A 12,898-nucleotide genomic window follows, 5' to 3' on the forward strand; every position below is an offset into this window, starting at 1 on the left:
CATGTCAAACTTCTGTCACTAGCAATTTAACAACAGAAAAACTACAAGATTCAGACTCACCAAAGTCCTTCTGACAATACTGTCTCTGGCGCTCCCGCCGACCTTTAACACGCTGACATGTTCCACAAAATCCTGGAGAATAAACAGACCAGAAGTGATATTAAACTGCACTTCACAGGAACTCATGTTCAAAATAAGCATATGGCTGCTGGAAACAGGTAGCACTATCAAAGGAGACTTCGAAAACCTCCACGAGTCTCTTCACCCTCAGTTTATTTATATAATGTGTTCACCTCGAAAAGAAGGAAATGAGATGTTAGCTGTGTCTCATTACAGAATCAAAATCAAATGCCAGCAAAAACCACTGGCAGAGAGCCTGAGGATCAAATATTCAAGTAGCTGCTAGGCAAAATGTAAATTGAGTGAGTCATAACCTGGGCTCATGTTTGATTCTTTAACCAAACTCTGTAAAATGGGTACTTCTATTTAGCTGTGCTTCATTTAATACCTTTTTACAGCTTCTTAGCATCTTCTAACATCAGCTCAGTAATACTTGCATTGGACAGCTGTTGAGTATGGCTATCAGTACTACAAGATAAACTGTAAATAAATTACAAATAAATGAATATATCCGTAAATAAGTCAATCTACTCAGGCTGTCTCATTTTAACTTCTTTGATCTAAAATGGCTAAAATGGCTCCAACAGATGTGGCCTCTGGATTGAGACAGTTGTCGTCTCTCAATTAGTCCTGCAGGAGATCAAGTTTCACTTTCCAAAGTCTGCATTAAACCCAGGATAACTCTTGAATGTGCAGTTGCAGCTGTTGAACACATAAAGGAGAACTTACTTCCAGGTGGAGGCTGAGGCAGCAGGTTTCTGTGGTTCTCCTCCCGCTCCAGGCGGGGCAGGATGGGCTGGTGAGGCCGAGGCTTCTGGTGGCGGTTGTTGTGGCGTGGGGGCTTCACAGGCCGTAAAACTGGTGGACAGAATATCACACACAACCGTTGTCAATAATAGTTGAGTGTCTCCAAAAACAAACTGGAATTAAATGAATTGCTTTAAAATATAACTTAAAAAGATGTAAATATATAGAATCAATACTGACTGACTCAGAATGTAATTTAACTACCAACCTACAACAATGGAAACACAGATTTCATACTTGGGAAAAATGATACAGCATATTATGATATTCTGAGCTGCAATATCCCATCAATTCTGACTGTGTTCATCAGTCTGTCTGCTTGACAATCATAATTTACATGATTTAAGTGAAATAAACAGACTGAAAACTTTAGATAAAACAACAAAGTTTTCCTTTCAGGACTTAATTAGCAGTAGCAAAAAGCTAATGAATCACAATGTGGGACAATATGTTATTGCAATACTCAGGATATCACAGTGTTTAAAATAACAATAATTCATCGTGACATAAGTATGATAATAATATTATATTGTGGGACCTCTAGTGATTCCCACCGCTACTTCATGTTGCGTTCTGGCTGAAAATGCATCAGTGACTTGGGCCTCGTTCGCTGCGGCTTGTTGTGATTTGGCTTTGACTAGGCTTAGTGTGTGGCACAAAACATCAAAGAGTACAGCAAATTCTTTGTGTGGACATGTTGGTCTGATGGTAATGAAACGGGAGACCTCTTGCAAAATGCCTGTGGTGTGTAAACAGTCCAACTTCACGTGCAAATGGCAACAAGACACAAATGTTCTATATCACAAAACATAAAATACATAATTTCTAATGCCCTTCCTCGCCCTCTGCACTTTATCGCCTCGACCTGTTTGCACACTGAAAAAAATCACCACTCTTATTAGTGATGGTAAAAATCACCTTGTTATAACAAACAGTCAATACACACACACACACACACACACACACATCTCTGGCAACAATAAGGGTTCAGTTTGGCTCGGATCCATCAGCTGGGAAACATTTCCAGAGAAGCTACTTAGATTTATTACAGCGGTGGACGGACTCTGACAGAAGGCACAAGTCCTCGGGCTGCGAGCAGATTTCCATGCGAAATGTGAGTATTTAAGGCGGTAGGGAGAGATTCAGCACACATGTACAGCAGGCTTATCATGAGAGATAAAGCAGCTGCATTCCTCAGCAGCAGCAGCAGTAACCAGGTCAGTGTGCAGATAAACTCTTCTAAATCAAATGTGACCTGAAGATGGATCGTTTTTTAACCCCTCATCCACCACGCTGCCGGTGTTTTCACCTGTTTCACCTCTCAGGACGGTGTCGGCATGTTTGAACTGGGACTGACATCTCACTCCTTCTAAGGACCACGGCCACATTGAGGGGATGAAAGAAATCAGACACGGTGACAATAAAGTTGTAATTTCAAGAATAATATCACAATATTTGTGTTGTTGTTGTCATAGTTGTCAAGTTGTCATATTATGAGAATTAAAAATAACAAATTTAGAGGAAAACATCAGAACTGTGAAAAGTTACTCACTTTAAAGTAGGTTAATGCTGCTAAAATGACCACGTTATTCTCAATATATTAGGACTTCTCTTGTAAACTGAAAACCCTACCAGTTGGACCTTTTTGGGGTACTTAAAGGGACAACGAGGAGTTTTGGAAAAGCAAAGCGTTTTCACACTACATTTAAGAGCCTCCGCGCGCACCGTAGAATTCTTCAACCGGCGCAAGACGGACTCATGTTTTCATTCATCAATAATAAAAGTCAAAGGTTCAAAGAGGTTCAGTTACCGTCGTAGTTCTGACAATAAACAGTGATTCTGCGGCGTTATTCTCATAACTCGAAAGTAAAGAAACGCTGGTTGGCTCGCCCAGCATTTCCGCCACCACTAATAATAACAAAATAACGATAGAGACAAAACGATATATTTATCGAACATGGAGCCATTAACAAGTGTGGGTAGCGTAGATTCATCCACATTAACGTGAGACTTTTTTATAACCAAATAGAAACTCCTCGTTGTCCCTTTAAGAATATTGTACTGAAATTATTTTAAATTGACTGTGTTTGTACTATTTCTGTGAATGTTTGTGTTTATATACAAACAATTCCCACTTCTGGGATAATAAATATAATTCAACCTTCAGCCTCTATCTTCATAATAGGACATTTAAAAATTAACATACTACTTGTACTTTTAAAATTGCAGCTTCATTCTTGTAATGTGATTTTGTTTCATATTTGTGGCCCAAATCCTCTGTTGTACATTCTCCTGTCAGTTTGTTGCACTTGTTTGTTTTGTTACATCTTAATTTTTCCTTCTAGTTTGAACGGAAACACCTGTGAGGATGAGTGAGGATCAATGAATCTGAGACACAATCCTTGCTGAGCTCTATTGTTTCCTCCAGTTCATTTAAAATGTAACAACGCTGCAGCTGCGGCTGAAGCTTTGTTGTCAATGGTTACTCAAGCACAGGCAATAAAACGGACTCTACTTGGTTAATAGTTTCTTAATTCCCCCGGAAATTAAAGTTCAGCCAATATTGACCTGAACCTGAACACACAAGCACTTGAGATCACTGCCGTCTCATCCCTGTACAAAACTATTAACCATATAATCAGATTAGATTCTGGGGAAAGTAGATCTTACACCAGTGCGGTCGGGTGGTGACTGGGGGGGGCCGGGTGGTGGTGGTGGTGGTGGTAGTGGGGGTTGTAGTGGTGGGCTGATCCCAGGGCAGGTAGCTGGCAGTGTGGTGAGCCTGACGTAGTGGACTCCTCCTCCCGTGGTAGAGGGCGTACTGGTCTGGAGGCAGCCAGTACTCGTACTCGATGCCTGAGGTGCCGTCTGTCGCCAGCACCTGCAACACAACGACACATGTGGAGCGGACTGAGAAGGTTCTCATCATCCTGTTACACCTGGACCGGTACAGAGTCAGTTTATCACCACTTCTACTGATCTGAAGCAAAATTAAACAGAGCATATATCTACCATATTCAATCTTAAAAATATGTTTATTGGCCTCAGGGACACTTTCACTAATATCTAATTCTGTAGCTGCTAAAATATAATCACCACAGGGTCTATTGGCTTTCTACTGTCGTTTTAGACTTAGCAATACTTTATTGATCCCAAAGGAAATTCAAGCTCTTAGTTATTATTACTAGTTCTTTTATTGTTTTCATTGGTTTCATCTATCTTTATTTTATTCCATGCTGTTTCTGCCTCTTAATTCATGTTTTCATGATGTTTCTATCTCCTTTTATGTCTTTTTTTTATCTTCAAAGACAAAAAATAATTCAGCTACTCTTCCTAACTGGTTTTTATCTTTTATGCCTTTATTAATTCTCTTTATCTTATTTTGTTCTTTATGTTGCTTTGGTGTGTATAACTCTTTTTTAGGTGTTATGCATATAAATGAATTAAATGTTGCTGTTGTTATTATTATTGTAATGGTTATAAAGGAGAGGTAACCTGGTCAAGGTGTTGATGAAATAAAATACCATATGTGAATGTTTTTGACATTTAACCTAATTGCTCAGAATTAAAATGAAGAAGCTGACCTGATGTGATCAGCTTATGACAAGGGAAATCACTTGAATGCAGGTGAAATACTATAATATACTATAATACTACTATAAAGATACACAGCAGTACAGCAGTGTTACACAGTTATACCTTTACAGACAACCTGTTATTCAAATACATTGTCTATAGTGGCACTCGTCCAGACAGACATTATGGCTGCTGCTGTATTCACACTCACCATGCAGGAGCTGTAAACAGAAACAGTCTGTACCCAGTGTTCATATGCTGCTTTCAGTTCACTGCTATCACTGTTTGATAAACTCAACAACAACAGACCCATGGTCCTCAGAGGGAGGCAATAGTTTGTGAAATACCTGCACGGAGCCTGAATGGAAACAATCAATTACTTTTTTAAACCTGTGATCAGCTGGACAATGAGCCGAATAAATTCAGTTTAATAGCATAGGCTATTGCACAAAAACGAGCTTACCAGAGTGGCCCTGAATAAAACAAGTCTGGTTCTAATATAAAGTAAATAGGTATTTCACATGCAAACACATTGACCCAACTGCGCTGTTCCAGCATCTCAGGCACTCTCACCATCAGATGGAGGTCTTCCTGGGTGGGTCCCGGCACCTCGAAACTCTCCCAGGTGTCCGCGGAGCGTCGGTACAGCAGCTTGGTCCCAGCTATGTTGTACTCGCCTGGAACGCTGATCTTCCAGTTACCATTGATCACAAACTGGGAGCGACCGTTCTGGAGAGCTGGGAGCAACGGGGGAAAAGTTTGGTGTTTATGTGTTGACAAATGAGTCCAATTAGCTCTTCATCATGTCAGTGGGTCAAGTTGCGGTAAAGGCGGACTGTCAGGAGCAGGAATACTCCAGATGACTATATATGGCAGCTGTTTCCCCTCAGTGCAGGCAGAGGGATTTTCCATGACATGAGATGGAATCAAGTACCTTCACCTGCCTCACCCCAGCGGTCAGATGAAGCGTTTACGGGCGTAGTTCAAGACCGCACTGTGTGCTGTTTTGGCGCCCGTTTTATTTTGGTCTCATAAACAAGGATGAGAATAGACGCCCTTGGTTATTATGTTGCCTGGAAAGCACACAGCAGGTTGACAGACCACATGAGACCCTCCTGTCTCTGGGGAGAGGAAGTCACAAAGTGTCTAGGATTTCATTAAAAGAGGCTGCAGAGACGAAGCCAGTGAAGTGAGCTCCTCAACATAAAGTTGAAACTGACAGTAGCGCAGCAGCCCAGGTGTGTGTGTGTGTGTGTGTGGGGATGAATCTTACCTAGATAGTTCCTGCTGTTGTCTGTGACTCGGATGTGAGTGGCTCCAGCTGGTATCATGGCCACTTCGTTGTAGCCAAAGGGTCCGGCTGGTCGACAGAGACAGAGACAGAGACGGTTAGAGGTTTGCTTTCCATTTTATCCTCCCCTGTCTTTTATTACTCCACATGATTAAAGGAAAAATCAGTTTTTTACGAGCACGAGAGCTGCTCTGAGAGCTGCTTTACAACAACAACGTGAACAATGCCAAGACAAGAGAAGCTTTTAAAGTCCAGTGATTTGAATCTAAATGAAGGGAGTGAACATTAAAAGTTAAGTCACACACTGATCCCTTCAGACTGACTGATGCAGTGATGACACTGGAGGGAGGCCAGTGTTCGGTTTACAGTTGGCCGCTGGTATGTGACCCAAAGCAAAACTCTGAGGTCAAACTCAATGAGTCATGTAAACGGTTCAAAATCAAAAACACGTCTTTGTTATTAAAGGATCACTCTGACTATTTTACACGTTAAAATCGACTTGTGCACCACTGTAGCTTAAAGAAAACATACAAAGACACAAAGTGCAGCAAAATTCAGAAAACATCTTCATCACAAGTGTTTCCGATGATCCTGCTGGGACTTAGTTAATAGCACTAAATACAGGAGTATAACTTTGGTTTGAGAAGAGAGAGACTTTTTTTCTGCATACATTTATGTATTAACGGTGACAGCCTACAAAATCCAGGAAATGTATTAAATTTAAAACCAGTTGTCTATCTATAAAGTTATCTATAAATGACCTCAATGACAATATTTTTATTTCAAATTTGGCAGAAATGTTGTCAGTAGTTGACAGAATAAAACAAAAGTGCTCCTTTCACTCAAACTCATTCCTATAAATACTAAAACCAGAGAAACTGATCATTTTAAAGTGGTCTCTTAATTTTTTCCAGAGCTGTATGTTTACTAATGGGAACAAAAGCCATGACGTGTCAAAAGACGACAACTTGGAGCGTCACTTTGAGACACAACATGCAGTGAAATCCAGAAATGTGTGGGAAGATGAGAAGTAGAACTACATCCTATAGAAAAGACATCTTCAAGACTGTAATAGGTCTATTATTGATACATGTGCTTGGAAGTAGAGAGTGGTCTCTGGCGCAACTTTTTCCTATTGAAGTCATTAAACCAAATCAAAGAGGGGGGGATGTTAGCTTCATGAGGAAAAAGAGAGAAGCATTTTGGATTTTTTTTTTGAAAAGTCTTTCCCCACAAGGTATGAATGAGGATTTTTCAATTAGTGAATTTTTATAGTGGGTCTTCTATGCATTTTGTGTGTGTACAATGTATTTTTCATTTTTAAAATTGTATTTTTTAAATTTTATTTCATTTGATTTATAATTGGTTTTCTTTTTTTAATATTTTATACTTTGCTGTTTTTTCTGCTGATCGTTTTTAATGCCTGAATGTGCTTTATATACTGCATATTTGATTGGTTTTGTGTGTGTGGTGCTGTGGATCACCTTATGTGATCATCTCACTGCTCTTTGGTCCATGACCAAATAAGGTGTTTGCCATACCAGTGCTAATTGATGTGTCACAGGTGCTCCCAACTTACCGATCAGCACCAACTCCTCATTGGTTGGGACATGTGGAGGATTGGTCAAGATTTCTTTCAGCTGTGTCTATTTGAATGATGTGTTGAGTTTGTTTCTCTATGACCCTGATGAAGGCCACAAGCCAAAACGCGTCGGTCTAATAAAGTTGTTGTTCCATTACAAGTGTTGCTGGAGCTCCTTTGAATGCTCTCCATATTATTGATACATGAAGAGATAAAGAAAGAAACTGGTCTGTCGTGCACAATCTGACTCATAAAGTTATGGTCTTTTGAAGAGGTCTTGTCAGGTTCCGTCCTGGTTGATGATTGTCTGTCAATATGTGATGTTGTTAATGATAAACTACAATTAATGTTTCACAGCATCGGTTCACGGGCACAAAGAGAGAAAATTTATGAATGAGCTTCTGAGCCCAGACAAAAGGAGGCAGGGGCAGCTCTGTGGTTGCCCCCGCTGCTCCTCCGCTCCCCTGCCGCTCTGCAGTGAAAAGCAGCTACAGGGTGAACTCCATTCATCACGGCCTCTGAAGAGCACGTTACTCCGGTCGCTCCTGCTTACCCGTTTCAGAGAGAAACTATGCGCAGGGTTCATGTGCGGGGCTTCAGCTCAATGAAGACGCAACACTGTGACGGAGGAAGAGTCAGAGCCACGGACACAGTCAGGCGGTGATGAGCTTGAGGCCATCGCAGTCTGACCTTGTGAGGAGCCATTTAGTGCCACCACCCTCCGTCAGTTTTCGCTCCGTGGGGAAACGCAGCTGCAGGAGGAGAGAAAACCTCCCAAGGCTGCAGAGGAGCCCAAACAAAGCGGCTTTTATCAGCCTGTTTTCCTCCTGCTCGGTCTGAGCCATTATGGCCGCTGCTCCCATCTGTCAGCTCGGCACTCAGGGCTGTGTGAGGAGGCCACTGTTACTGAGCCCAGACCTGAGCCAAGTCACACGCCAGAGGTGTTGGCTACTTTCTGTGTGTGTGTGTGTGTGTGTGTGTGTCCATAATGTGGTAAATTACCCAATTCAGATCAGCTCAGGAGGCAAACACAAGATCCAAATAAAGTGTTTGTGTTTTGATCACATTTTGTTTACTTTAAGGACCTCAACGAGTCTGAGGATGACAGACTGATCTCACCTAATTTTGTCCTAATTCACCTTTAGTTCCAGTTTCTCGTGGGTTGTCTCCCTTTGGGTGTTTCTCTGCCAACAAACTAGTTAATGGTAAACAAGTTTTAAATAAGGGACCTTTTATTTTCTCTGCACTTTTGTGACTTTATGCCAAGCAACACTTCTTTTCTTTCTGTATCTGTAATCAAGTAGCACAACTTGGATGGTTGTTTTCATCAACCACTTTGGGGAATGAGAGGTTGAACTGAGCCACAGGATTTCTACTTTAATTTTGCCTTTTGGGAATCAAGATGAAATGTTGCGAATGGAACATTTTATATATTTCAAGATTAACAAACAGTGTGTTTGACAGCCTTTACAAAATGCCTTGTATACTGTAGATGAACTGGTGAAACACTGTCTCTCTTCCCTGACTTACACAATAATGACCAAGAATGAAGATGTTTTTGCAGAACATTATGATGTCACAGTGAGTTTCACCTTTCACCTTTTGGATATAAAATCACTTTAAAATTTTAGTTTAAGTGTGCCATGATAAGTGTATCATGAATTCATCAGTTCTGCCAAAAGATGTGTTTTTTGACTTTGACTTTGAGAACTTTGACCTTTGACCTCTAGTTTCTACTCAGTTCATCCTTGAGTCCAAGTGCAGGTCCGTCCATGAGAATGGTACTGACAGATTACAAATTGAAAACACACACTGCATCTGGCGCCGATTAAAAATTGTTCACATATCAACGAGTGTCCAGATGCAAATGGAAAACGCCTCATGCAAAAATCTTCAGCACTGGCGACAAGTTTGCAAATCTGCCTCAAAGCCAAAAGTACACTGACACTTCAGCACTGCTGCATCCTTGCAAACGTACATTTGCATCCATGTTTAAAAGGTGACTGCAACCTGGATGTATTCATTCCTTGGCGTATTTTTAATGAATGAATGTTGTGTGTGCGCCAAGAGTATTTATCTGACTATTTTTATATACGTATATTGTGTATTTGCCTTTTATTGTTGTGTGGTGCTGGGACAAACAAATTTCCCTCCTTGGGGGATCAATAAAGTTAATTAAATCAATTCAATTCAATCAACAAGACCGAGCAAACGTTAACTTTACTGAACTCTCATGTTCGGCTTGTTTTGGTTTCATGCTTCACATGTCCAAGGAAAATGAAAGTCACATGAAACGAGGAGCAGCTCGCTCAGAGGATCATATTTTTATCATCTAATTCAATAATATGGGCAAACAGAGGAGAACTCTGCAGATGGTGCTGTTTGCTGTGAACTGTCAGACAGGATTAACCTCGGCGCTGCAGGTAACACTGTAGGTAGAAGAGGTTTGGCTGGCGTCGGTCCAGGGAGTCATTCGGCACCTTGACTTTGGCCTGAGGAACTTTCTGTTCTTCCTGCTTCTTCCTCAAACTTTAAGAACTGTAATTTTGGAGAACCTGTTGTTAGCTGAGTTTCCTCCTGGACGGCAGCCAAATGCCTTTGTTTGGCAAAACTGTTTCCATGGTTAATGTTCACATTATCAGAGAACAACGACCTCCTGACTAATCCTGATTGACTAATAACACTTGGGAGGGAAAACAGAAACAGCGTCTGGAATTATACCAGGTTGTGTCGGGCCGAAACTGCTGCAATTGATTCCTCGTGGAGACAATGTGATGATTGTGTGCTTGTGTGTGTGTGCGTGTGCGTGCATATATGTGTGTGTGTGTGTGTGTGTGTGTGTGTATGTATCCTACCTGCCTCCAGGCCGTTGCTCTGGTACACGCTCTTGTGGTGCAGGCAGGTGGTGTTGTGTCCTCCACACAACATGCAGGCGTCCTCCTGCTGCTTGGAACCCAGGATGGAGTCACATCCCGGCTTCTGTACGACACACAAACACACACACACTCAAGTGTTCAGCTCGCAGCAGTGTGAGTGTCTCCACTGAAACTTCTTTTTTACAGTGTGTTGACACATTTTCTGAAAGGAGCCCTGGCAACCTCTAACCTTTCTGTTGTGATTGGTCTTTGCTGTACAGTCGCCTCAACCCCCCCCTCTCTCTTTTTGCCTGTTATTTGCTTCTCTCTGTCAATTTCTCCCTCTTACAAACATTGACTCTGGAGAAAAACAGCAGCTTATAGGACCTGGAGCGGGGAGGAATGGTCGTAGACTTGTCTCTGTAAACGTTAAAATGCCAGAGTAAAGAGCATCGAGGACGAGCCGGGTGGTTTATGGTGCGATGAGAGTCTCGATAGATTACAGTGGTCGCTTTCTTCTGCGGCCTTCATCTCTCGCTCCGCAGAGCAAACCAATCAAGGAGGAGGTTCCCAGGCAAGAGAGAGAGCAGCAATCTAGGGACAACCTATAATCATCCCCCCCTAAGCCCCTTTAAAAACACATGAAAAATACTCCAAGCATCTGTGTGTGCACAACAGGAAATGAATCCTCGGTGACAAGGTAGCAGAGTGCACAAGGGCCCCAATGAGGGAGCCAACACCAGAAAACACAGACACACGCACAGGCGAGTGAGAAACATCATGTAGGGTTCATCTATCAGTTCGGTTGTTATTGAGAATCTGTGATTTGAAAAAGACTGAAGCAGTTTGTCTTTATTTTCAAAATCGCAGTGAGCAAAGGGGGAACAACATGAAACCAGCTGGATGTGCTAATACAAAGTTATTAGGTGATCAGGCGGGTAACTAAGACAACACAGACCCTGAATAGAAGATGACCCGTGCTTTTCTGACTTTTTTCTAAATACCGTCTTTCATTCAGGTCAATATGGTATCTCACCAACAACTGGAAATGTGTGGGCTCCAGGAATCAGGAGGTTGACCTGTTTGGTCTGGAGTCCAAAAAAATTGACAACTGCTTCTTAGTAAACAGAGAAAAAATGCAGACGCTCAAAGTTCATTTGGGAGAATTTGTAAAAAATGTGATGATCTTATTATTTGTCCAAATCTTTTATTAATGACGAAATCATTCCCTTTCATCCTCAGTTGTTTAGTGTGAGCATATTAACATCAACTGATCTGCACCACAGGCCCACAGAGCAGCCAGCGTGGCTGCACTCCCCTCTTTCTATTTGTTATCCATGGTAACAAAGCAAAAATGAAATCCATACCTAGACTTTGGGCCGTCTGCCCGACCAATCTGACTATTTGAAGAAAACTGGCAACATGTGATGAGCAATTTTCCCCATTTTCTCACAATCACATTGATTGGCAGAACAAACAATTATATAATTAGATAATTGCCTCGATTAAACAAACCTTCAGTTAAACATTTGGCAACTAGAAAATCAAAACTATTAACACCACAAAATTAGCCGTGCAAGAACATCTACATGCGGCGCACACACAAATCCCACGCACAGTACACGTGTGTTGCAGCCAAAGCAGCCGTGTGTTGTAGAGTCTGATCTGCTCGCCACACCAGCTGCAGGCTGCATCTGCTTCCTGTTCCAGGCCCTGTGCAGCTCTGACCTCAGCCAGCCGAGTCCACGGCTCATAAATCCACTTACTAACATCACATGCCACACGTTAGCGCACACACACATGCACACACACACACATAGACATATATATATAGACATATGTAAACACAGACACACATTAATTCTTTGTCAATTGTGTAAAAACAACTTAAAATGACTGTGAGTGAAAGCATGGTGAAGCAGATGTGTCTACTTAGTGTTACGTATGAATGCCATTAGTCTGCATGTGCTGCAGGACTCAGGGGACACAAGTTCATTTCCATCTGTGTGTGGATGAGAGGTGAGCAGAAGGCAGGCTGGGTGTGGGAGTGGGAGTGGGAGTGGGGGTCTGGTCTGTTGACTGTGTGCCGGGCAGAGCCGTAATGCTAACCGAAGGCTGCAGTCCACACTGATGAGTGCACTCTGGCCCTTACACGCAGCATGGAGTTCACTTCTCCAGAGCGCTGCAGTCAGAGTGGTCAACATCGCTTATACACAACAGAGAGGGAGTGAGGAGAGAGAGTGAGAGAGATCAGCTGAGTCTGGAGGAGTTAGGCTACACAAGTCCATGTTCAAATCTTAATCAAATTTCAAAACACAGGAGACATGAGGTAAGTTTTAAGCAAGTGTTCACATTTTAACCCTTCAAACACACTCCTGCCGTTTCTAACTATTATAATAATTCAAATCAGTTGAAACTGTCCTCCTGTCTGTAATCTCCATGCTCAGTTAGGATTTGAAAATCGACCGGTGTGTAGGAGCCTAACACGGACAACGGTGATGAGGTTGGACATGAAGCTGCTCAGTTAGACAGTTGTTATCAGTGAAAAAATAACAACTGAGTTTTCTGTAAAACATCCCATCACAGAGCTAAAACTAATGTTAGCATTTTACAGCTTCATTCATATGTTTTTATCAGCAGAGGATCCAAAGACTGAGAATGAAGATG

General features: G+C 41.9%; 1 protein-coding gene across 2 annotated transcripts in view; it reads right to left on the reverse strand.

The window, feature by feature from the left end:
• adamtsl5 (ADAMTS like 5) overlaps window positions 1-12,898 on the reverse strand; it is a 36,183-nt gene that overhangs the window by 997 nt on the left and 22,288 nt on the right. Inside the window, exons 7-12 of one of the 2 annotated variants that reach the window (XM_085770112.1) lie at window positions 10,231-10,355; window positions 5,777-5,859; window positions 5,077-5,240; window positions 3,598-3,808; window positions 850-978; window positions 61-132 (exon numbers count right to left, since the gene is read on the reverse strand). In XM_085770112.1, coding sequence (XP_085626238.1) covers window positions 61-132; window positions 850-978; window positions 3,598-3,808; window positions 5,077-5,240; window positions 5,777-5,859; window positions 10,231-10,355 — 784 coding nt within the window. Of the gene's footprint in view, window positions 1-60; window positions 133-849; window positions 979-3,597; window positions 3,809-5,076; window positions 5,241-5,776; window positions 5,864-10,230; window positions 10,356-12,898 lie in introns of both variants that reach the window. The other variant, XM_085770103.1, reaches the window with a different exon arrangement.

Source organism: Trachurus japonicus, chromosome 3 (genome assembly GCF_045865225.1).
Source record: "Trachurus japonicus isolate A0001 chromosome 3, Traja_1.0".
Lineage (NCBI taxonomy): Eukaryota > Metazoa > Chordata > Actinopteri > Carangiformes > Carangidae > Trachurus > Trachurus japonicus.